The sequence below is a fragment of the Colossoma macropomum genome, unplaced genomic scaffold (genome assembly GCF_904425465.1).
Source record: "Colossoma macropomum unplaced genomic scaffold, Colossoma_macropomum, whole genome shotgun sequence".
Taxonomy (NCBI): Eukaryota; Metazoa; Chordata; class Actinopteri; order Characiformes; family Serrasalmidae; genus Colossoma; species Colossoma macropomum.
This window is the reverse complement of record NW_023494789.1, coordinates 24114076-24140819: the sequence shown is the minus strand read 5'-3', so window position 1 is coordinate 24140819 and position 26744 is coordinate 24114076. Positions and strand designations below refer to the sequence as shown.

At 40.7% G+C, this 26744-nt stretch overlaps 1 protein-coding gene across 1 annotated transcript in view; it reads left to right on the top strand.

Moving 5' to 3' along the window:
• The first annotated feature begins 1701 nt into the window (after window positions 1–1701).
• The window catches only part of plppr2b (phospholipid phosphatase related 2b), a 42300-nt gene continuing 17257 nt past the window's right edge, over window positions 1702–26744 (top strand). The window contains exons 1-3 of the mRNA XM_036570622.1: window positions 1702–1898; window positions 7808–7914; window positions 25462–25650. Coding sequence (XP_036426515.1) covers window positions 7837–7914; window positions 25462–25650 — 267 coding nt within the window. The 5' untranslated portion in view covers window positions 1702–1898; window positions 7808–7836. The remainder of the gene's footprint in view (window positions 1899–7807; window positions 7915–25461; window positions 25651–26744) is intronic.

Here is a 26744-nt window from a genome sequence, read left to right as displayed (position 1 = left end):
TGATCCTGTCCATGGTCCTGCTCTTGTTCCTTGTGCTGGTCTTGAACCTGGTCCAATTTCTGGTCCTTTTCTTTTCTCTGATCCTGATCTTTGTGTTGGTCTTGTCACTGATCCTGCTCTTGTCCTTGCTCCAACTCCTGGTCCTGTTCTTTTTCCCTGGTCCAGCTCTTGTCCCTGGTCCAGATTTCGTCCCTGGTCTTGCTCTTGTACAGCTGTTGACTCTAAGTCAGCTCCTGTCCTTTTTCTAGATCCTGTCCCTGATTGAGCTACTGTCCCTGGAATACCTCCTGTTCCCGAGTCTTGTTCTTTGTCATCATCCTGGTCCTGCTTCTGTCTCTGGTTCATCTTCTGCCCTTGGTCCAGCTCTTGTCTCTAGAACAGCTTCTGTTCCTGGTTCATCTCCTCTCCCTTGCTCTGCTCTTGTCACTGGTCCTGCTCTTGTTTCTTGTGCTAGTTTTGCTCTGGTCCTGCTCCTATTGCTAGGCCATCTACTGTCCTTGGTCCTGCTCTTGTCCCTAGTGTCACTGGTGCTGCTTCTGTTCCTGGTCCTGCCCATGTTGCTTGTCCATCTCCTGTTCCCGTTCCTGGTCCAGCACCCATAACTAGTCCTGTTCCTGTCCCTGGTCCATGACACATACCTGGTCCTGTTCCTGTCCCTGGCCCATTACCCATACCTCGTCCTGTTCCTGTACCTGTCTGGCCCTTTACCTGTCACTGTTCCTGTCCTTGGTTCATCATCTGTACTTGGTCTTGTTTGTGTTCCTATCCCTGGTCTAAGACCCATACCTTGTCCTGTTCCCCTCTTGTCCAGCACCCATATCTGGTCCTGTTCCTATCCCTGGTCTCAGAACCATACCGGGTGCTTTTCCTGTCCCTGGTCTGGCCCTTTACCTGTCCCTGTTCCTATCCCCTGTCCATCAGCCATATCTGGTTCTGTTTCTGTTCTTGGTCCTGGTCTAAGACCCATACCTAGTTCTCTTCCCCTCTTGTCCAGCACCCATACCTGGCCCTGTTCCTGGTCCAGCACCCATACATGGTCCTGTTCCTATCCCTGGTCTCAAAAGCATACCAGGTCCTTTTCCTGTCCCTGGTGCATCATCTGTACATTGTCCTGTTCCTGTCCCTGTTTCAGATGCTGCTGCTGTCCCTAGTTCTGTTCTTGTTACTGGTTCTACTTTTATCTATCCCCATCTCTGTCCTGGTCACTATCCCCAGTAGTATGTCCTTGTTCTGGTTCTGCTTCTTAGGTTTTTAACCCATGTGTCTGTTTCACTCTCTGATATAGACATGCTGAATATTTCCAGTGTTTACCCCAGTACACCAGATCATACTGTCATGTCTGTTACATTCTCTCTCTCTCTCTCTCTCTCTCTCTAATCTATGAGTTCTTTTTGCTCCTCCAGTTTATACGCCTCTCTGATCCGAGGACAGGCATGTCACTGCTGTCAGAGAAAGAGAATAAGAGAGAGGGACAGAGCAATAGGAGAGAGTAAAGAGAGAGAGTAAAGAGAGTATAAGGAGAAGCAGATAGAGAGAGAGCCAGCAGAGGGAGAGAGAGAGTGCAGAGGGAGGGATAAAGAGAGACAGAGAAAACAGAGAGAGTGAGAGTAGAGGGAGACAGAGATAGGGAGGGAAGACAGAGAGAGAAAGAGAGAGAGAGGGCAGAGGGAGAAAGAGAGAGAGTAGAGCGAGGAGGAGAGAGGGGAGGGAGAGAGCAAGAGGGGCAGAGGGAGATAGAGAGAGAGAGAGAGAGCCAGAGGTAGAGTGAGTATAGTGAGTGTGGGTTCTGCACTCTCAGTGCTGAACTGCTGTTCGTTTCTGCCGGAGGTGTGTGTGAGTGCGTGTGAGAGTGTGTGTGATGTAGCTGCACTCTCGTCAGAGCGTCTGATCGAGCAAAGGTAAGAGCTCTCTCTCTCTCTCTCTCTCTCTCTCTCTCTCTCTTTCTCTGTAGTGTTTATATAGTGTATGGTGAGCTGTGATTGAAACAGGTTAGAGCCATAAAAACATCAGTGTGTGTGTTTGTGTGTGTGTGTGTGTGTGTGTGTATGTGTGTGTGTGTGTGTGTGTGTGTGTGTGTGTGTGTGTGTGTGTTTGCGTGTGTGTGTGTGAATCTGTTGGTGCACTAAGTGAAGCTGAGAATGAATGTGTACATGTGATTGTGTGTGTGTGTGTGAGTGTTGGTGCACTAAGTGAAGCTGAGCATGAATGTGTGTGTGTGTGTGTGTGTGTGTGTGTGTGTGTGTGTGTGTGTTGGTTCTCAAAGTGTGTGTGTGTGTGTGTGTGTGTGTGTGTGAGTGAGTGAGTCCGTTAGTTCTTAAAGTGTGTGTCAGTGTCTGTGTCTGTGTGTGTGTTTCTGACCCACATACTCTGTGTGTGTGTGTGTTTTATATTGTAATGCTGCAGTAACTCATCACTCTCCTAAAACCTTGCTAATGCTAATGCTAATCCTAACAGATAAAACACACACTTCACCTGTGAATAATCACATGTGGTTTTAGACACCTCACATTATCTTCCACACACACATTTGAAAATCATATCACATGTTAAAAATATGCAGTTGCATGCAAAAAAGTGTGTGACCACATGCAAAAATGATCACGTGAAAAATTTGTGATCACACGTGAAAAAATATATAAAAAATGTGATGGCACATGAAAAATTTACGACTTGCCTTTGCATTTTATGAGCATGTGACATGAAAAATGTGTAATCACATGTGGAAGAGCTTGCTATCACATGTGGGAAAACATGCAATCATGTGCCATTTCAGGGCCTGACACGTCACATTTGATCACATATTATTCATGTGATGTTTATTTGCATGATTATTCACGTGTTTACATCTGATCACTAAGTTTCTAGACACTTGACATGTGATTTTTCTGTAAAGGTAACAGGCACACTGGGCAGATTTCCTGATTATAAACACAATCTACTGAGATGCTCTGTGATGGGGGGCGTGGCCAGACTAGCAATGTATCTATTAAGAACCTCTATGCAGATGAGGCGCAACTTTGTAATTAACATATGAGCAGTGCAATACAACCACCTGTTTGGCTCATGTGCTTTTGTAAGAAACATTATTTTTTTAAAGAACTCCAGGAATTTGGGGGAGGGGTTTAGAGAAGGCATACTTAGGGGTGGGTAATGTGATGATATTTCATCATTATTGTGATAAATTCTGTCACAATATCCTTTCTGAGAGTATTGTAGATATTGTCAGTATTTAACCCTCTGGGGTCTGAGGGTGTGTCCTGGATTTTTGCATATATTCTTAATTCCGCCTTTAAAGGCTCTTGCATACAACTCAATACCCACATATTATATATCAAAATGTTCTGAACAATCTCAGCTCTCTCTATAATGAGGCCCTTTTGGCCTGGAGCACTGTGTACAGAGATAATTTAGCCCTAAAGCTAAAAAATTAAAATTCAGTTTTAGAAATTCCTAATATTTCTTGCGAAAACAGCTTTACTCATGTAGACGAATTGTTTTGATGCTTGAAATGGGTTCACCATTAAAAAGTCTTATATGCACTGATATTTTAAAAACTCAATATTTTGTGTCATTTTGTGAATAATATCTCAGGTATTTTGACATGGTATGATGGCCCTCTTTGAAAAAGTTTGGACACTCCTGGCCTAGTGTGAGTACACTCTTAGTGGTACCCATATATCACATCTGGCTTAGCAAGACTGTGTTCTGACATTACTGCATTATCAGGCTAATGTGATCCCTCAGTGTAATTGTGTTTAATGATGCAGAGCTGCAGAGTAACCGTCTCTGTCTGTATCTGTTCGTCTCTGTCTGTCTCTGACACTTTAACTTCATCTTCATCTCCAACCCGAACACTGCACTCACTCAAAGTACACACAGCCTCTATGAATCTTCTTAAAAAGTTTTTCTTTTCCAGTTTTCCCTCTCCGTAGTGTAACGTTAACAGTGTGTTTGTTAGAATTCCTCCACGTTCACGGTGATCGTTTAAACATTTCACTGTTTTCAATAATAAAAAACCCTTCCGTTGCAGATCTGTCATCGCCGCCATAACTAGGGCAGTACTTTTGGGTATCAAACAAATACTGCTGAGTATCCCAAAGTCATTAACCCTCTGGGGTCTAATTTGTTCTTAAATTCTCCTTCAAAGGCTCTTCATATAAGATGATACTCATATGTTTCATCACAACTTTCCAAAACCACTGCAGTAACTTAAGCAGCTGTAAACTCTCTGCACACCATTTCACATGTGTCTCCGATGTGGACTGAATGAAGAATGAAGGGTTTCTGGTGTGATGGGTCAGTCCTTAGTATCTCAGCCCCTCTTCATAGCCTCATAACTCCGGATGTGAGTCACATACGATCTTGTGATAAGATGGAATGGAAAGGGCGACTCTACAGACTCGGAAATGTTTGAACTGTATTTCTGTGCTAGATTATCACAAAGATACAGAAACATAATAGATTCCCATCACGCCGGAAACTTCATTCTTCATTCGGTCCACATTGGAGACACATGGGAAACGGCGTGCAGAGAGTTTACAGCTGCTGAAGTTACTGCAGCAGTTTGGAAAGTAGTGATGAAGATAACAGGGCATTTTGATATGAAACATATGAGAATCACGTTATATGAAGAGCAGATAACCAGGCATCTAAGAGATCATGACTGTCCTCTCTCTTTCACTGGGTGGGGAAGATGGTCCTCCTTCTCCCCTCATCGTTCAGTGTGATGCTAGCCAACATGGGCATCTATTAGTTGACCTAACAGAATTAGCAGTTAGTGTTCTTCTCCAAGTCTGTTGAGCTCCAATGACATTCAAAAAAGCATACTGAGTACTGCATCTCTGTATACTGTTTACTGCATGTTTACTTCATCAGTGGTGTACAGCACTGTATCCAGTACACGACACAATCTGTGTTCTGTACTACAGAAAAGGGGCGGGACTAGCCTGCCAACATCAGGCACTGAGGCAATCAGACCATCTCAAGACCCGCCCCATTTTTCTCAGCCCTCCAATCACTGCTTAGCAACTGTTACTAGCCGCTTTTCAGCATGTTTATATTTTGGTGTAGAGATGAGGCTGTGTGACTTTTAAAATACACCACATTCTGTGACAGAGGGCAGGATGGGGTTTTCTACTCATCTCCAAGGCCGTAAATAAAATGTCATGTTTGGTCAGTGTGGTAAACCTATGGTAAAGTGTGGTTTCCAAACACACCTGGTTTCCTCCATTTGCGAGTGATTTAATTTTCATTACACTTGTAGTTGGTAATATGAGCTCGTCTGAATGATACTCAGTATGACTCCAAACGGGAGCCTGGAAAGCTGATAATGAACAGATTGTTCAGCTGAGTTACTGTTTTATCCATGTTGTGCAGAAAGTTAACTAAAGTTAAGTAAGCAAACCACCTCAAGACCAGCAGAGGGAACTGATGTGTGTCTTCAGTTTTGGGATGCAGTATGTCACGGAGACAGCTCTGGCCGGAGCAGAACACCATCCGGGTCTCTTTGGCGTACTTGAGAAGGCAATGTTGGTCACACACTGCACACTGCTCACTGCTTCTGGGCAGAATCAGTACGTGAGCAGTGTGTAGTAGGATATTTCCAACACAGCCTGTGTTTGTGCAGTTTGTAAAGATATGGTGGAGCTTCACATATGCTGGAGGCATATTCTAGCCTTCATCCTCCCAGCTTTGTAACATAGACCTACCTAACAGGTGGGAACTGGATACGACTGAAGAGGAGAATAACTGAGTGAAAGAAACACAAATTAACCATGTTCCCTAAAAAGTTGGGAACTCATCATCAACAGTACATAATGTCATTAAAAGATTCAGAGAATCCAGAGAAATGTCTGTGTGCAAGGAACAAGGCCTCAAACCAATACTGGCTGCCCGTTTCAATGTTTGAAATGTTGCCTTTGTACTATTTTCAATCAAATGTAGGACTTAAATGATTTGCACATCATTGCATTCTGTTTTGTCCCAACTTTTTTGGAAACAGGGTTATAATTTGTTTGAAAATACGAAAAATTACGAGGGTTTTGATTTGAATGTAAAATGTAAAATATCTAATTATAATTTGATTCTAATAGATGATTCCAGACTGAGCTGAGAAAGCTGTGGGACGTTGGGATAAAAATGAACATACAAAAGGCCCCACATTTGCATAGCAAATCTCAGGGCAATACTCTGACCAGAAATGACGATAAATAGATAATTACAGTACTATTCATGATTCAATCATTTATTGTTATTCCCAAAAGATCAAACATCATAAAAAAGCTTTTGGTTCATATTATTCATATCTACAGCATGTAATTTATAGTCACAAATACAAAAGCTGTCACAAGTTGGTGGTAGGGTAAATACCTTTGGTCTTGTGTTATTTGAACAATAAAACATGTTTGACATTTAATAGTAAAAGTAAAAAATGTCACCTTGCTTTGAGATGAGTTTTATTTTTTATCGCAGCCATATGACGAGGAGCGACCTTCATCAACTACATACTACATATACTTTTAGCTAATGTTACCATGTGTGATTACTTTATCAGAGTGCAAATTATTCTGTAAATAGCAACCTTGAGGAATGTAAGTGCTAGCTAATATTAGCTAAAGCTGTCTTTAGCTGAGATAGCAGTGTTAGTGCTAGTTAACTAAGCATAGTTTGGCTGTTAGCACTGTCCTTTATCTTGGCAACAGCACTGGATAAAAAGGGTTAGCATAACTGCTACTGAGTGCTGATTGGTTAGCATTACTGCTTCTGAGCACTGATTGGTTAACATTACTGCTACGGCGAGCTGATTGGTTAGCATTACTGCTACTGAGCGCTGATTTGTTAGTATTATTGCTATGGAGTGCTAATTGGTTAGCATTACTGCTTCTGAGCACTGATTGGTTAGCATTACTGCTACTGAGTGCTGATTGGTTAGCATTACTGCTACGGAGCGCTAATTGGTTAGCATTACTGCTACTGAGTGCTGATTGGTTAGCATTACTGATACTCAGCGCTGATTGGTTGGCATTACTGCTACTGAGTGCTGATTGGTTGGCATTACTGCTGCTGAGTGCTGATTGGTTAGCATTACTGCTTCTGAGCACTGATTGGTTAGCATTGCTGCTACTGAGTGCTAATTGGTTAGCATTACTGCTATGGAGTGCTAATTGGTTAACATTAATGCTACTGATCACTGATTGGTTAGCGTTACTGCTACTGGTCACTGATTGGTTAGCATTACTGCTACTGAGTGTTGATTGGTTGATTAAACATTTACAAATTGTAATTTTGTACAAAAGTTCAGTAGGGACCCATTCATATTAGACTCTCTCTTGAGCGCCCTCCAGTGCTGACAAACCTGTAAGACATTACTGAGATGCTCTAAGAGATTCTCTAATGGAGCTTCAGTTCAGACTGATCTTAAAGCTTGTTCTCTGTTTTGTCCATCAGGGGCTGCTGAGCATAGATAATGACAGCTACAGGCTTTTTTACTGCCTCATGCCTTAATCATCTCTCTCTCTCTCTCTCTCTCTCTCTCTCTCTCTCTCTCTCTCTCTCTCTCTCTCTGTCTCTCTCTCTCTCTCTCTCTCAATCTCCCACCCCTCGTCCAGCTATAACCTTCACTCTTTCTTCTCTACATTTGAAAATGTGCTGAAAATGTAAATGTCATTTATGCAGCTAACTATGTAATTAGTTATGTAATCATGCAATTGGGTTTGAATAGTATTGGTAAAAAACAATAATAATTCTATACATCTTATGGTTTAGTAAAGAATGTTAAATTAGCTGGCTTGTTTCTGTTTTTGCACAGTGTCTGTGAAACCCTGACAGAGGAGAGGGATGGACAGAAGAATGGTGGTAGGAAGAGGAGTGCTGAAGAAGAGCAGATACATCGTTCCTTGCTTTCTGTTAGTGGAGGTGAGTTTAGGGCCGTACAGTGAGCTCAGCGTTTCCAACCACCAACCACTCAAACACCTCCATCAGACCATAACAGCTCATGAAAATGCATTATAAAAACTGTATTTCTGTCCTTTTACTGCTTATTACTCATTAGTAATGATGATGTTGGTAATAAAGGTGAGGTAAGTGATGGTTATGTTAGTAATAATGGGTTGGCTTTGTTAGTGATAGTGATGTTAAAGATGTTGGTGATGTTAGAGATGGTGATGTTAGTGATGTTGGTGATGTCAATGTTAATGATGTTGAAGGTGATGTTAGTGATGTTGGTGATGGTAATGTTTAGTGATGATGGTAATTTCTTTACATTACATTTGTGATGATTCTGCTGTAGATCATGATAGTGATGCTAGCAATGTTGGTAATGATTGTGCTTGTCATCATGATGGTGCCTGTCATGGTGATGATTACTAACATCATCACCTATATCACTAACATCATCACCAAAGCACCCACATCACTAATGTCTACACCAATGTCACTAACATTACCGTCATCGCTAAGATTACCATCACCAACATCACTAACATCACCATCAACATCATTAACATTGCCATCACCAACGTCACTAACATCACCATCTCTAACATCACCAACATGTTGGTGATATAGTGGAGAAATGCTTGTAAAAAACTGTATTTCTATTATTTATTGTTCTAATTAATCTCTAACAGTATCAAATATAACTGTATACAAATGAGGCACGACACGCTATGTTGTACAGCCTGTAATGTGCATCACCTCCAATTCATGACCTGCATTTTGAACACAAACAGCAGCATTATTTGTTTTTGTAGATGTAATGGCATCTCACTCTAAACGGTGTCTTCCCGCTGTGTCTGTTTGTCTGACATGCTGTTGCAATCATATCGTTACACTTACTGTGTTGATGTATCTGCATGTCGGTCACAGCGTATTTCTGTTCCATTATAAATGATATAACTCACTCAGTTCTCTACCTCTGCACCTCCTCTCTGTCATCTCTCTCTCTCTCTCTCTCTCTCTCTAATCCCTCAGTGACTCAGAGGACCGCCTCAGAAGTGCTTTTAATTAAGCTCTCTAATTAATCTCTGCGCTACGTTAGTGCGTTTACTCTCTGATTGCCTGCCATGCGGGGAACAGGCCCTGAGGGCAGGAGGCTCTGACCCAGAACAGCAGCGGCCTTGCTAACATCTCCACTAGCTTTGATTTCAGCACAGGCTTTAGGACTGACTTCCAAATGTTAGTATCAGTGCAGCTGTGATGGGCATTTACACTGTTACAGACTTTAGTAAAGTTAATCTCTGGCTCTGAGCACTAAACTCAGACAGAGAGATATTTATGTTAATGTTGAACTCGATGAGCCCTCAGTGCTTACAAAACACTAACGAAGCCAGAAATGTTAGCAGATTATGTCAGTAATGATAATGTTAGTAATGATGATGATGTGATTTTGGTGATGTTTGTGATGAGAGCAGCAATGTTAGCATTGTTAGTGGTGATGTAATGATCATGACGCTGATAATGTTACTGATGTTAGTGATATTATTGATGTTATTGATGTGAGCACTATTGGTCATGTTGGTGATAGCGATGATTATGATGATGTTGTAAAGGATGATGATGTTAGTTGTCTTGATGTTGGCGATAGTGATGGTGTGGGAAACTGATGGTGATGTTAATGATGACATTGGTCATGATGATGTTAGTGATGCTTATGAGGTTAGTGTTGTTGGTGATGGTGTTGGTGATAGTGATGATGGTGATGTTAATGATGATGGTAATGTTATAGATGATAGTGACTTTCATAAAGGTAATATTGGTGATGTTAGTCATGTTAATGGTGATGTGATAGTGATGTGATGTTACAGTTGTCAGTGATGTTAGTAGTTAGATGGTAATGTTAGTGATAAAGGTAATGTTAGTGGTGATGATGTTAGTGATGATGATGTTATTAATGTTTGTAATGTTAGCGACGATGGTGATGATAGTAATGTTTGTAATGTTAGTAATGAAGGTGACGATAGTGATGTTTGTAATGTTAGTGATGATGGTGAAGTTAGTGATATTTGTAATGTTAGTGATGATGGTCATGTTAGGTATTTTGGTAATGCTAGTGATGTTTGTAATATTAGTGATGATGGTGATGTTAGTGATGTTGATAAAGTTGGCGGTGTTGGTGATGATGATGGTGATTTTAGTGATGGTGGTGATTTTGGTGATGCTGGTGATGTAAGCGATGATGGTGATATTAGTGACATTTGTAATGTTAGTGATGGTGGTGATGTAAATGATGATGGTGATGTTAGATTGTTTGTAGTGTTAGTGATGATGGTGATGTTAGTGATGTTTGTTATGTTAGTGATGATGGAGATGTTAGTGGTGTTTGTGAGGTTAGTGATGTTTGTTATGTTAGCGATGGTGGTGATATCAGGTATGTTGCATGGAAAACAGGCTGTTTATAGTAATTCTATTCCGAGCTCTTTCTTGCTCCTCCTCCTCCTCGTGCTCCTCTTAATGCAGCGTTCCCTGCGGCGCTCCTTCCTTTGTTCCTCTTTTGCATCTCATTATGGGATATGTTGATAAAAGCTCTCTCGTTCTGCTCTCTCCTCATTACGGCTTGTATAGATCTCAGCGCTGAGAGAGAGAGCGAGGGGGAGTGATGAGCGATGGAGAGTGAAGGCTGGATGTTATCTGCACAGTGAATATGTGTGAAATCTGTCTCTGAGTTTCTCTTCTGCTCTCAGGGCTTTACTGGAGCTCTAATCTGCTCTCGCTCTCTGTCTCTCTCTCTCTCTATCTCTCTCTCTCTCTCTCTCTCTCTCTCTTCCCTCGGCACTGTAATCCAGCCAAAATCAGAGAAGCTCCGGCTTTTCTGAACACGCCCTCATTAACACAAGGAGAAAGCAGCAGCCTGATCGTTGCTCTGTGCAGGAATGCACTCCTCCACTGTGGAGCCCACCAGTCTGATTAGATCAGAGCATTTACAGTTTATTAAGGCAACAGAGCAACCAGCATATCATCACTGCTGGAACAAAACATCACATTTCCAAAGCAGTAATTTTACGTAAATGCAACAACATTTTATTGAGTAATACTGAACCAGTTTGGTATACAAAAGGATTGTGTGAAACTTATATGACAGCAACGATGATGTTATTTTCTCGTTAATTTTTTGATACAAAGAGATGACTACAGACTCAGGTCTTAGGGTTAAAGGTTGTGCAAAGCATGGTGGGTGTAAAGTAATTTTCTTTTACATTTTTGAGATCACTCTAGTGGTACCAACACACCTCCATTTCCATTTTTTTATATATCATTTTTACACATCAAATTGTCCAGCAGTGATGCTGCAATACACCATTAGAAAGCTTGAAATCTAAGGATTTGATTCCCACAAACCATTTTATGCATGTTATTCACAGCAGCAACAACCAGAACAGCTACAAAAGTGGTGATGCAAAAAAATGCAGCTGATGAAATGCAGTTAGGCCACTGACTGAAACTAGCTCTCTTGTCATGCTAATACCACGACTGGTGAACAGGATCAGTCTGTGTGTTGACCCTGTGCTTCACTGGGTTCAAACTCTGCTAGCTAACATCTTTCTTTACAAACCCAGTTGTCTGTTACTTTCACATTCAACACCTCAAAAATAGAGAACATGTTATGGTCTGTGTGTATCACAATCAGCAGCCATAATAGACCTGACTTCAGCCTTTTTATGATTGGTTTACCAGTTTGAAGGTCGCCACTCAGATCGCTGATGCGAAAAATGCACTCTGCGATCCATGAGCTAAAATCAGGCCAAAATCAGAGCTCAGTTTGGAGATCTATGAGTCAGAAAGAAATAAACTCCTCCATTCTTGACTCTGTTACTCCGTTTCAGTTATTCAGACAGTTATTCTGACTGTTGAGAGTGTTTTCTTTCAAATGAGACCAAGATCATGACTGTAGAACAAAGTATGTGTGAACAGCACCGCCTTTACTGTGGGTATTCCATTACAGGCAGAAAAGGGGTCGACAGTGAACAGGTTAACCGTTTTCATGCTTTAACTGATATTCACTTTGTGATATGTGAATGTTCCTTCCTCTCAGGAGCTGCAGCTGCTCAGTGAGGTGTGTTCGTCCTGATTTGTGCCACTCGTATGATTTTGACTCTCATGCACAATTGATTTGCGGTTCGGCCTGCGCTATTTTCTCCCTGTAGGTGATTTCTTATTCATTTCCTCAGTTATTTATAGTGAATGTGTGTGTGTGTGTGTGTGTGTGTGCGTGTGTGTGTGTGTGTGTGTGTGTGAATGCTGTGGTTGTCTTCAGTTCACTCTCCAGCCTGCAGACTGCACTGCGTCCATCACTGACAGTGTATATAAACTAGACTCCTGCTGTTTCAGTTAGAAGGTAGTTAGAAGTTTAGTTACTACTTCCTGCTTCATTATTTAATGGTGTTAAATATACTGTAACATTACAGAACAGAACCGCATAGCAAGAGAAAGACACCATAGTGAAAACAGCCTCAAATCAACATGTATTATAATAAAAATAATAATAATATAATAGCATTACATCTATTGTCATTATTATTATTATTAGTAGTAGTAGTAGTAGTAGTATACACTCAAAATAACACCTAAATCAAATTAAATGCATCGATTCATGAATAAATAATTACATTTAATTTAATTGAAAATGGCAAATTCATGACAAAACAAAGTTATAAATGATATAACAAATTTATAAAAGTGTCTTTAGCTATGAATTGTGACTTCTTGCTTATTATTATTATTATTATTATTATTATTATTATACAGTGAACCCGCTTTGTTTTTTATATTATTGAGGAGCTTCTACTTCAGCCATCACAGTGCAGTGTGGGTGTAGTAGCTTTATCACATAAAAAAAGCTTTTATTTTGAAGCTTTGAAGTGATGGTCAGGCTTGTGGATCAGAAGACAAACAGTCCAGTCTTTGTGGAAGAGGACAGGGCAGTGAGGTGATCTAAACGGCTCAGATGTGCCTTTATTATTGGACTGAAGTGAAATGAATGAAAGTGATTGGAGAGCTTCTCTCAGATGGTCCACTCGCACCTGAGCAGCTCACTTCTGGTGGCCACACGCTGGAGTCCATCCAAAATCGTCGAATCTCTGATTCATTAAGGAGCGAAGAGTTGACTCCAAAGATTCGGCCTTGGTTTCACATAGTGATGTTAAAGAAGAATTCCCTTGATTTTGTGTACATTTGCACATAATTAAGTGGTTCAGATGTAAACAGAGTTGTTCAGAGTGGTTTGGTGTGAAACGCTTCATTATAGAGAAACTTACTGAGTCAGAATTGTTCACAGTGGTGGTGATAGGAACCAGACGTCTTCTTAGTATTATCTACAATGACCAGTGCACCTACAAAAGTTTTTATAAGCTATGTAATATTGATAATGTTAAAGTAGTAAATATGGAGAAAGAAATCTTCTTGGAAACTGCTACAACACCCTACATGTACCTCTACCTCATGAATAGATTTTACGTTTATCATAAAACAATGTTTTTTTCATGTAATAACTTTCTGTGAGGGAGCTTTTAGAGGTGGACGTCTGGTTCCTATCACCACAACTGTGAACAATTCTGACTACAGGTCTGCATGGGCCTGATTATTAATGCCCACACCTGATTCAACCATTAATCACGTCCACCTGCGCCCACAAAATCTAAGCTGTATTCCATTCCACAGGGTCCCCAAGCAGTGCTATTATATTCCCTACACACTCGAGTACAGAATAACAGTTAAAAGAACTGCAGTTGATTAATACCTTCATTCTGAACATCCTGCAGCATCATAATCAAACAGGCATCTTCTAAAGACCTGCAATGACTGATGGGAACTTTCCTGCAGGTTCCTATGAAGTGATGAACTGTTGTTCACTCTCTGTGCAGTTTGCAGTTCCCTTCAGCAGAACTGTTTCACTCTCTGTGGTTTGGAATCACTCTTAAAATGTCTGACTACACTGTGCAGTTCACTATGCCGGGAACTTTGAGGGCGATTGGAGTGCAATCTAGTGTGATCCTTGTCCACACCTGCTCGCCTCAGTTACACGCCATGCCCCCCCCACACCCACATACTTTGGGCTGGCTTGTGGTTCTTGTCCACACCCTCCTGCGTTTGCTGTAATCTACTGCGCTGGCACTTTATGACATGGCCTTTTGAGTATTTTTATGCTAATCAAAGCCATGTGAACATGCAATGGACTGACCACCCCAAAATCCAGACCTTATCATCACTGAATGAGTTTGAGATTACATCAGAAAATGGTGAAACAGCTTCTAAAGGCTCATGTTTACTCTTTATGTACAAAAAAGAACACGTCCATTTCAAACAATGTAACCGTCACTGCCCACATACTTCAATGTGTCCTTTACGTTGGCATGTATGTTAAGCAGTACATCCACTAGAGGGCAGTGCAAAGTCAAAAGTTTCAACAACAAACATTGTGACAGTGGAGGAGGCCGTAATAATAGCTGCGTTCCAAAGCCTAGGCTGCAGCCGAAGTAGGCTTCATTTCTCAGCCACTACGTCATAGAAGGCCATTCCAAAGTGAAGGACCCTTCATATACAGCCTAGAAATGCAGTGAGTGATTTTGAGGACACAACTGATGTGTCCTTCCAGGCCTTTGCTTACCCACAGTTCTCAGCGCACTAACAACACCAAGAAAAAAAAACCAGCACCACGAAAAAGTGGTGAGAAACTGTCCCATTGGAGCAGAGCTTGGTTTAAAATGTAAGTTGTTCACGTCCTTGAATTCATGTTCATTACATTATAAGTGTAAAATGATTAATTAATTCAAGCATTCGTCCATATATCGTATTTTAATCAAATGTATTCGTATATATGTAGTTTATCATACTACATAAGCTTGTTGGAGTATTAACTACCATAGCAATAAACTCAATGTAATGGGCTCAATTTTCTCTCACCAGTTCCCTCACACGTTTCATCCCACAATTGCAAGAGGCAGGAACTTCTGGTGACGTCACAACGCAGCCTCGTTACGACTGTTACATTTGTATAGGCTACTAAGGAGGAATCTTCATAGGACTGTCAAGGACCTGCACTACCTCAGCTGCAGTCTAGGCTTTGGGCTTTGGAACACAGCTAATGTTCCAACTACGAAAGAGGCAGCGCTGTAGTCTGTGGTGTCTGTGAGGTTATTAAATACTTTGTGACATGTGGACAGAGAAGTCTTTACAGTAATATTATTAATGAGAGAAACTGACATCATGTCTCACTGGAACTACTGGCTACTCTGCCCCCCAATGGCTTCCAGTAGTACAGCTTCATCCACATCCATCCGTCCTAATCTGTGTTTAACATTGAGCAAAAATGAGCCATAAGACTGAACTTTGAAGGTGTGTCTGCAGATTCTTTAAGAAACTGAAAGTGAGTGACCCACTCAGCACTCACACAGCTGATATTAGATTTAGCTGTTGAGGCCCATGTGTGATTTCTTCTTCTTCTGTGGTGGTGTGTATTTTAGAGGCAGCCAGGTGTGTGTGTGTGTGTTTGTGTGTGTGTGTGTGGACAGGCCTCTGTAGAGACATACCGGTTGATCCACTTTCACACCATAGTCCTGTCCTTCTGTAACCTCTCTCTTTCTCTCTCTCTCTCTCTCTCTCTCTCTCTCTCTCTCTCTCTCTCTCTCTCTCTACATTGTGTGCTCTATAGTATCCACCTGATGCGGTCAGTCTAAGAATAGCCCCCAGTGTCCTACTAAAGGAAACCTTGTCCTTATTCACGAAGCACTGATGATACAGCCCGCAAAAAAAACTGCAGTAGAACTTCTCAGAACATCCAGTGTCTCTCAGCACTGAAACTCTGACGCTAAAATGGCTTCGTGTTTGAATTTTCTGTTCCACCTTAAATGGTGCAGCTGTCACAGGTAAACACAACAGAATTAAATAAAGGAGAATTAGGAACTAAATGTTAAAGACTAAAACATGAGCATCGCTAGACCAGCTTTAGGGGGACTTCAGTTGTTAGCCAATCATAATGCACGTCGTAAGTTGTTAGCTAATCATATCAGACCATGTAAGTTGTAAGCCAATCATATCAGACCTCGTAAGTTATAAGCCAATCAGATCAGACCTCATAAGTTGTAAGCCAATCATATCAGGCCTCGTAAGTTGTAAGCCAATCATATCAGACCTTGTAAGTGGAAAGCCAATTGTAACAGACCTCGTAAGTTGTTAGCCAATCATATCAGACCTTGTAAGATGTAAACCAATCATAACACACCTTGTAAGATGTAAACCAATTGTAACAGACGTCGTAAGTTATTAGCCAATCATATCAGACCTTGTAAGTTGTAAGCCAATCGTAACAGACCTTGTAAGTTGTAAGCCAATCATATCAGACCTTGTAAGATGTAAGCCAATCATAACTGACCTTGTAAGATGTAAACCAATTGTAACAGACGTCGTAAGTTATTAGCCAATCATATCAGACCTTGTAAGTTGTGAGCCAATCGCAACAGACCTTGTAAGTTGTAAGCCAATCATATCAGACCTCGTAAGATGTAAGCCAATTATATCAGACTTTGTAAGTTGTTAGCCAAACATATCATACCTCGAAAGTTGTAAGCCAAGCATATCTGACCTTGTAAGTTGTAAGCCAATCATATCAGACCTCCTAAGTTGTTAGCCAATCATATCAGATCTCATAAGTTGTTAGCCATTTATATCAGACCTCATAAGTTGTTAGCCAATCATATCAGACCTTGCAAGTTGTAAGCCAATTGTAAGACTATGTAAGTTGTTAGTCAATCATATCAGACCTTGTAAGATGTAAGCCAATCATATCATACCTCGAAAGTTGTTAGCCAAACATATCAGACCTCATTAGATATAAGCCATTCATATCAGACCTCGTAAGTTGTTAGCCAAACATATCAGACCTTGTTAGATATAAGCCAATCATATCAGACCATGTAAGTTGTAAGCCAATCATATCGGACATTGTAAGTTGCAAGCCATTCATATCAGACCTCGTAAGGTGTAAACCAATCATATCAGACCTGTGGGCGGGGCTCTCATTCTGCAAAATTCTGCAAAGGATTTCGGATAAAACTTTAAACATTAGACCTCATTCAAAACTTATAATGAACAGCCCATGTGTCAAACACAAGGCCCTATCCTATCTGGCCCGCAAAAGTATTTTTAATTTTCTATCAATATTGGCCTGTTTCACAATGCACTGCACTACAGTCCCCAGCATGCACTGCTACTGCCCAACTACAGCCTATGCGACAGCGGTTACACCTCAATTTTACACAATTGTACACAATACCACTCAGTCATATCACCAAACGCACTAGCTTCATTTACACCTAACAATCGCTCAGCAGCTCAAAAATTGAGCCCAAGTATTAATGAACTTGCAGCAAAGAAAGGATGCCAGGTGTCTTGTTCAAGCAGATAAACAGGTTTAAAAGGCCAAGTTCCTGGGGACATTTTAATTTTCAATATTTCAAGTACTCATGTAATATTTCATGGTCTACTACAAGTGCCTGTATTTTACTGCTGACGTTTTTGCATATTTTGAATAAACAATGGCCAGATTGGGTTACAACAGAAAATTCATTAAAAAAGGAGTAAAAACATAGGCGTTGTTTGGCTCATGGATTTGTTGAGATTTTTTAATACAGCCCTTTTGGTGGTTGAGTTTGACACCCCTGATATGTGAAAGAATATGTAGTTACAGAAAGAAGTGGGTGATATGGCAAAAATATGATATTGTGATACCTTAAGAAATTTTCATGGTGCACAATATGTCATATTAATTGGAACGGAGACAAAACAGCCAGTAGTGCTACATTTTAAAAAATACTATCAGAAACTGTGAACACAGTGATTTTTATTCAGTATTTGGCACTAAATACTCTCTTTATAATGAAACATGCAGTTGATCAGTGTCTACAAGCACTGACGATATTCACAATATGTTCAGAAAAGCATATTGTATAGTATTGTAACATAATTTATTACAATAACAACATATATATTGTCATATTGCTCAGCCATAGTTACAGAGTGAGGACACCCAACTACACATGGATTTGTGTCAGTATAGCTGGTTATCTGATTTTTACTTGGTTTACATCAGGTAAAGAAAAGTGGTTAGGCTAATGCTCACATTAGCTAGCTAGCTGAATTTGAAGAAAGTTCACTTCATAGCAGGGACACAGGAAGATGTTTTAGCTGTGGGTGCTGAAATTTTAAGCGGGGTGATTTGACTGATGGTGTCATGCAATATGATTTGCTACTCATCATTTGACTTTATTTTTTGCTAATTTACATGAAACCGAGTGTGTCATAGTGCTATAATGAGGCAAGAGAGGATGATAAACACATGTAACCAACACGTCAAACCACTGGCGCACACAAGCACTCTGCTCTATAGTTCTCAACTTCCTGTAATCAGTCTGAAAGTCCATCTAACAAAGTGTTTTCACCCTGCAAATGATCTGAACCATGGTTCAGGTTGATCCAGACTGAGAGCACCTCTTTTAGATGGACCAAATTCTGGTTCTTTGGTCCAGACTATAGTCCAAGGCATCTGTCACACCTGCTGTTTTGGTTCAGACCAAACTGAAAAGTCTGATGGCCCAGACCAAACAAGACAGGTGTAAAACCTTTTTTTTTTGGTGAGGCTTCATAGTGAAATTTTCTGTTCCACCTTAAATGGTGCAGGTGTTTGAATGCTATTGTGGCACCATTGAAGGTGGAATGAAAAATACGACAGAGAACCTGCTTTAGTTTCGTATATGTTTGTGTAGTACTGGAGAGATGATAAATTGCAGTGCTGGAGGTGTGTGTAACTACAACTATTGGGCCCAAGACCTCCTGTAGCCCCCTGAAGTTGGTTAAATGCGCCCCTGTCTGTGCTTAATAGATACTACAGAGAGACAGGTCTACTGTGTGCCAAATTGACCACATTGACATTTTTTGATTATAAGCATTTACAACACATAACAAGGGCCACAGTGACCTGCTGTTTGACTAATACTGAACCCTCATTCATTTACACTGTTAAAGCTCAGATTTTGATGTTTACTGATATTAATTTGTCATCTTCATCAGTCAGCACTAAACCTGTCAGCTTCATCACACATTCATATTCATCAGATAGAACAGCTCATGTTTGCCCTCTTTATTAATGTGATATAACAGCTTATTAATTATTAATGAAGTGTTTATGACCTAAGTAATAACCATGAACAAACTCATTTTAAACCATTCACACCCTTCTAAGGATAGTCTTATTTTAAATTGGTACCAAAAATTGCCCCACAAGTTTCAGCTTTAAAATTTGAATATCTACTTCTCAAAATATTGTTCAAATTGAATCTTACAGCTTAAAGCAATCAAAAATTAGCAACTGGGAGAACTTATATGATTCTACCGAACAAAATACTGAAACAAGAAGAAAACCAAAGAGAAAGGGACATGAAGAAAACTAGTAAACAAATGAGAGCAAACCAAATCAGGGCCTGAGAGAACAAAACACCAAACACAAAGCACACAAGCAGGGGTTCAAATACACATGGAACCAAACAGAAACACCTGGGACTAATGAGAGGGCTACAGACAACAGACAGGTGATACAGATAACAAGAAGGCAGGACCGAGGAGGAGCCAAAGACCAAAACAACAACCAAAGCACATGGCTAGCATAGACATAAGCACATGGAACAAGAAAACATAGACTGAAGCAGAAAGAGAAAGACAGGACCAGACAGGACATTACAGTCAGGCTGTTTGTTTTGTCCTGTGTTTGTCATGTATTTGATCTGTGTGTACACCTAACATTATCACCCCCCCTACCTTCCCCCACCCCTGTTGTGAAATGCAATAAGTAGTTGATGACCAAAAAAAAAAAATCTCCTTGCCCCCAGAGCCCGCTAGTGCAGGGTTAGCCCCCCATCTGTAAACCTCTAGTGACGCCCCAGGACTGAAATGGAAAAGCACAGAAGTCTCATGTTTTATGTATTGTGTTTTATTCTGAAATCCTTGACTGTGACACTGCAAATTCATGAAAACTCGGACCATGAAAACAACAATAAATAATTCAGCTCACAAACGACTCTGTAATTATGGAGCCCCCTCATGTTTATGTTTATCAGGAGTGAAAAAATATCATCACATCAGTGTTTACATGGAATATGTATTTAACAAAGTATGCCTATTTTTAAAATTACATGTATACATAAAGCTCGATAAATTACAAGTCAAATAACCTAACCGAATCTTTGAGGTTTCATGACTGAATCATTTCCCAAAGAATCATATTCCAATGAGAGATCTGTACCCCTGATGTTCACTCATCAACAGATAAATGATCAAAATTGATTAAAGATTAGCTGAAATTGAAGCATTTTTAGGTTAATATACTTCAAGCACACACATCAGTGAAATAAAACAGCAGCAATTTGATCGCAAGGCAAAATGTATTTGTGATTAAAATGTAAATGCATGTTTAATCAGTCTGCAGTACTGAGAATAACCAGCAGAGGGCAGCAACACACCATTCATTCTGTCTGACCAATCAGAGTGCAGTAGATTGACAGAGAGGAACGCCAACATCTACCAACACTCACAGAGATGAGACACAGTTTACAGAAGGCTTTACTATTATTACGATTATTGCTTATTTTATTCCTTTTGTCTCTTTCAATTTTATTTCACCTGTTCTTGATGTGCTTGTTATGTGAATTTTTTATGGACATTTACATATTTTATTATCGTTTTGTCACCTGCAGTGAAGCACTTTCAGCTGCATTATGTATAAAAGATGCTATACAATATTATTATTATTATTGTTATTGTTATTATTACTATACAGAAGCTTTTAGTGTGATGTAGTGTTCAAACATTGAAAATGTACTATTCACACCCCAGTTAAAACTGCAAAAAACAGTCCCGCCCATACAGCTTACAATAGTTTAGCCCCGCCCCTTTCAGCCTACAACAGTTTAGCCCTACCTATTCAACCTACAGCAGTTAAGCTCCATCCATTCAGTCTACTGCAATTTAGCCCTGAACATTCAGACTTCAGCAGTTTAGCCCCACCCACTCAGCCTACAGTTTAGCTCCACCCATTCAGCCCACAGCAGTTTAGCCCCACCCATTCAGCCTACAGCAGTTTAGCTCCAGCCATTTAGCCTACAGCAGTTTAGCCCCACCCATTTACCCTACAGCAGTTTAGCTCTACCTATGCATGCTGAGGTTATACGCAGCGTTTCAGCCTGGACTGGTTGGAAAGGTTGAAATTAATTATTATAATATTTTCGGTACATAAAATCACATAAAGTATAAATTTAACCGGGAAATAACACATGAAGAAATGTAGCAAATGGGCTCTTTAATGTTTCTGTCAGTAAGTGGTGTTTTCTGCCTGAAGCTTTCTGACCTCACACTGACCCCCGTCTCTGAGCTGAGATGATTATAAGTGGAGTCGGCAGATACATAGAGTCCTTCACTCTCTTTCTCTCTTTCTCTCTTCTCTCTTTCTCTCCCTCTCTCTCTTCTCTGTATCTCCCTCTCTTTCTCCCCTCTCTCTTTCTACACTCTGTCTCTCCACCTTGCTCCCTCTTTCTCTTTCTCTCTCCCCCTCTCTGTCTCTTTCTTCTCTCCCTCTCTTTTTTCCCCCACTCTCTCTCTTCTCTTTCTCTCCACCTCCCTCCCCCTCTCTATTTCTCTCTCCCTCTGTCTCTGCTCTCTCTCTCTTTTCTGTCTGTCTGTCTCTCTCTCTCTCTGTCTGGTTTAACTCAGAGAGAAATTCAGACTTTCCTTAAAACCAGCTCATTTTATTTCTCATCATACATCACTATAGCTAATGCTAGATAGCAATGCTAACATTATAGCAGATAATTCATATTTATAACATTTGACATAATCAAATATCCCTTCAAAGCCATGCATCATCCTGATAGTGGTGGTGATGGTGGCGATAATTTTGGTCAAGGTAAGGGTGGTGTTCATCAGCATAATGATGATGGTGATGATGGTGGTGGTGATTGTAGTGATGATGATAAACACAGCGTTGATGATGGTGAGATAGCAGTGATGATGGTGGTAGTCATGATCGTGATGGTGTTGGTGATGATAGTGATGATGAGAACAATGATGACAATAATGAGAAGGACAATAATAATGGTGATGTGGTGTATGGCTGTAATGTTTGTGATGGTGGCGATAGTGATGTGATGTTACAATAGTGAGATTTATAGTGGTCATGGTAATGATGGTGGTGATAGTGATAGTGGTAATGGTGGTGATGGTCATAATAGTGGTGAAGGTAAAGGTGGTGATTAGGATTTTGATAGCAGTGATGATTTTGATTGTAGAGATGATGATAAGCACAGTGGTGACAGTGGTGATAGCAGTGTTGGTGGTGGTAGTCATGGTGGTGATAATGTTGGTGATGGTCATGAAGGGGCTGATGATGATGATGAGGACAATAATAATGGTAATGTGGTGATGCAATGGTGGTGGTGATGATTGTGATGGTGGTGATAGTGATTTGATGATGTCATGGTAATGATGGTGGTGGTAGTGAAGTGTTAATGGTGGTGATTGTGGTGATAATTTTTGTTAAGGTAAAACTAGTAATAATCAGGATGGTGATGATGATGATGGTGGTGGTGGTGATGGAAGTGATTATTATAAGCAAAGTGGTGATAATGGTGAAAAGGCAGTGATTTTGGTGGTAGTCATTGTGGTGTTGGTAATGATGGTCATGATGGGAATGATGATAATGAGGACGATAATGATGGTGATTTGGTGATGCAATGGTGTTGGTAATGATTGTGATGGTGATGTGATGATGCAGTGGTGAAGGTGATGATAGTAACGTGGTGATAATAGTAGTGATAATGTTGTGGGTAATGATGATGGTGGTAGTGAGGTGCTAATGGTGGTGATAATGTTTGCCAAGGCAAAACTAGTAATGATCAGGATGGTGATGATGATGCTGGTGGTGGTGATGATGATGGAAGTAATGATTATAAGCAAAGTGGTGATGATTGTGATGGTGATGTGATGATGCAATGGTCAAAGTGATGTCAGTGATTGTGGTGATAATAGTAGTGATAATGTTGTGGGTAATGATGATGCAATGATGATGGTGATGGTCATGGTCATTGTGATAATGGCGATGGTGGCAGTGGTGATAATGGTGTTAGGGATAGTGATGATGGGGACGGTGATGATATGATAAAGATTATGGGGATGTGATGTGATTCTGAGAGTGATGGGGACAGTGATGATTATTATAATGGTAGTAATAGTAATGATGATAATAGAGACGATGGTAGGGATTGATGATGGTGGTGATGATACTGGTGTTGATGGTGATGGTGGTGATGATAATGAAAATAATGATGGTGATAATGAAGATGATATTGATCGTGTGATGATCATAATGCTGTTGTGATGGTGGTGATAGTAGTGATGGTAGTGATGATAGTATTGATGGTGAGGAGGTGAGGGTGGTGATGATGGTAGTAGCGATGATCATGGTGTTGATGATGGTGATGGTGGTGGTGATAATGGCGGTGATGGTGGTAGTGATGACAATGGTGTTGTTAATGATAGTGATGTGGTGATAATGGTATTGATAGTGATGTGGTGATGATGGTGATGTGGTGTTGATGGTGATGGTGGTGATGATGATAGTAGTGATGATGGTGATGATGATAGTAGTGATGATAGCGATGGTGTAATGATAATGATGTTGATGGTGATTGTGGTGATAGTGATGTTGATGCAATGGTGGTGATGGTGGCAATGATGATATTGGTGTTGACGGTGATAGTGGTCATGATGATAGTAGTGATGATGATTGTAATGGTGGTGATGATAATAGAAGTGATGATGGTTGTGGTAATGATAATAGTGATGATGGTGATGATAATGATGATGGGTTTTAGTCAGTCGTGTACTAAGCTGGTTTGGTGATTAGGAGGCGTTTCTGTAGTTGTTATTTTATCGTATGAAAGTTGAGCTGAGGGCAAACGCTGTTATTCTAAGTTTAATTTACATAAAAAGATTACTCGAGTCGCTGCAGCTCCACGAGAGCAGAAGATTAAGCTGCAGCCACCAGGGCAAAGCTCATATTAACATAATGAGCTTCAAATAAAAATCTGCTAGAAGACTGCCAAATTAATTACACCCTGTACTTTTGCCCGCCTGCTTTTAAAAACATTTTTCATCTTTCATTGGTGGTAAATATTCTTTCAGGCTTGTGTCTCCACCTCGCCGCTGTCTCTGCTGTCGCTGTTAAAGGGACTGTTGACTCCGCTGTCCCCCCACTGCAGAATAAATATCTGCATAAAATTAGCATGTGATTAAATTCAGATTTCTCTTCCATATCTGAACTACAGTCAGTGTGTCCCAGCATCACACCACATACAGCTACTCATACGCTGCTCAGAGAGTCTGTAGGAGCTCTGAGATATTTGGGTATTTGCTCATTACTCATTATAAATGTCAGACACTTCCCCTTTAATTTCCAACAGAGTGAGAAAGATCAGTATAATCAGTTCTCTCTCTCTCTCTCTCTCTCTCTCTCTCTCTCTCTCTATAGCCTTGTTCTTGTGTTCTTGATCTTCCTCTTCCTTTCATCCCTCTCTCTGATTTCCCCTTTACCCCCTCCTAATTTTCTCTCTTTCTCTCTTTCCCCCCTCCTGTTCATTCCCATTCTTGCCAAACGTTTTACTTTTTCCTTTCTGCTCTCCCTCTCTCCCTTTTTTCCTGTCTTTCCAGCCTTGTTCTCATACTCTTGATCTTCTGCTTTATCCCTCTCTCTTCCCTCTTACTCTGTCTTTATCTCTCTCTTCTACTTACTCTCTCTCTATCTCTTTCTTTTTCCTTCTCTTTCCTCTCTCTCTTTCTCTCTGCTAATCTCTCGCTACAACTCTCTTTTTCTTCTCTCTTCAACTTTCTCTCTCCCTCTCTGTCCATCTCTCTCTTTCTTTTTCTCTCTCTCTGTCCTCTTTTCCTCTTTTTCCAGGCTTGTTCTTGTGCTCTTGATCCTTCTCCTTCTTTTATCACTTTCTTTCCCCTCCCCTCCCCTCTCCTCCCTCTTCATTCTCCCTCTCTGTCTCTCTCTCTCTCCTCCTGTTCATTCCCATCTCCTTTTTCAGTTTCACTAACACTGAGCATTTCATTTTTTCTGTTTGCATCCCCCCTCTCTTTCTCCCTCCCTCTTACTCTCTCTCTCTCTCTCTCTCTCTCTCTCTCTCTCTCTCTCTCTCTCTTTTTCTCTCTCTCTGCTCGCTCAGCTGAAGGGCTTGCATCTACTTTCTATTTTTTGCTCTGTTTCCTTTTCCACACTGTTCCTCTCCATTCATTCACAGCACTGATTCTTTTATCCTCTCTCTATCTCTTTCTCTCTCTCTCTCTCTCTCTGTCTCTCTCTCTCTCTCAGTTTATCCTCACATCCTCTCTGTGTCTCTCTCTGTTTGGGTGATGTTTTATTTCCAGTTGGTGATCATGGCTGGGACAGTTCTGTTGGCGTATTATTTTGAGTACACCGATACGTTCCCCGTCCACATCCAGGGGTTCTTCTGCTACGATAAAGCGTTCTCCAAACCGTACCCCGGCCCCGAGGACTCCAGCAGAGCACCACCTGTACTCGTCTACTCACTCGTGACCGCCATCCCCACCATCACGGTAAGACCACCGCTCTCATTCACACGCTGAGTGTGCACGTTTATGTTTGCACACTCTTAAAGCGACAGTTCGGACAAAAATCACACCCCAGCTACCCAAACCTAATGACATGCACCTTAAACTGCATTTGGGGGATCCTCTTAGGCTGAGGAAATATGTCTATTATTTCTCATTTTGTGATTGTTATAAGAATATTACAACATTATTATGGTTGTGCATTGCTTTGCAATACTATATTGTTCTTCGCTTTATATTATACTTCTTCTTTTTTATTATTATTTTTTTCTGCCGGACTTTTTCACTGTAACTCATCCCCGCAGTTTTTCAGGTATAAACACTGTTCCATCTCCAGCAACTGAACTGCATGAACTCACGCAGGGCAGGTCCTCAAGCTCTAATCAACAGCCATAATGACCCACAATCCTCTATGTGTCGCTTTTCATCGCTCCTTCCTCTCATAGACCCCTATTCATTTTCAGCAACATGTAGCTACTACTCCCTATGAAAGACTTAAACATCATGGCAACTGCCTAGCAACAATTTTGCAGTGGCATGAGATACCATGGCAACTGCCTAGCAACATCTTAGCAACCACATGAGATACCATAGCAACCACCTAGCAACACCTTAGCAACCGCCTGGGCTACAATAACAACTACCTAGCAGTCCCCTAGCAACCACCTGGAATACCATAGCAACCATCTAGCAACACCTTAACACCTACCTGTGATACCATAGCAACCCCTTAGCAACCACCTGGGATACAATATCAAACACCTAGCAACACCATAGCAACCACTTTGGATACCACAGCAACCACGTAGGAACCTAGCAGGAAGTGGGAACCATTTAAGCTGCGCTACAATTCTGAATTTCATTCAGGAAATGCACATTTCAAAACAAAACAAATTATCTGTCAATAGAATAAAATAATAGGGGTGCAATGATTATTCGACTTAGTGGACTAAAATTGACGACCAAATTAGTTGGCAACTAATTTAGTAGTCGATTAGTTGGTGATGTCATTACGCGTCTTTCTCACGCTCACTAGAAACGTTTTGACATTACCGCTCACTGGAGAGTTAACAACAGCA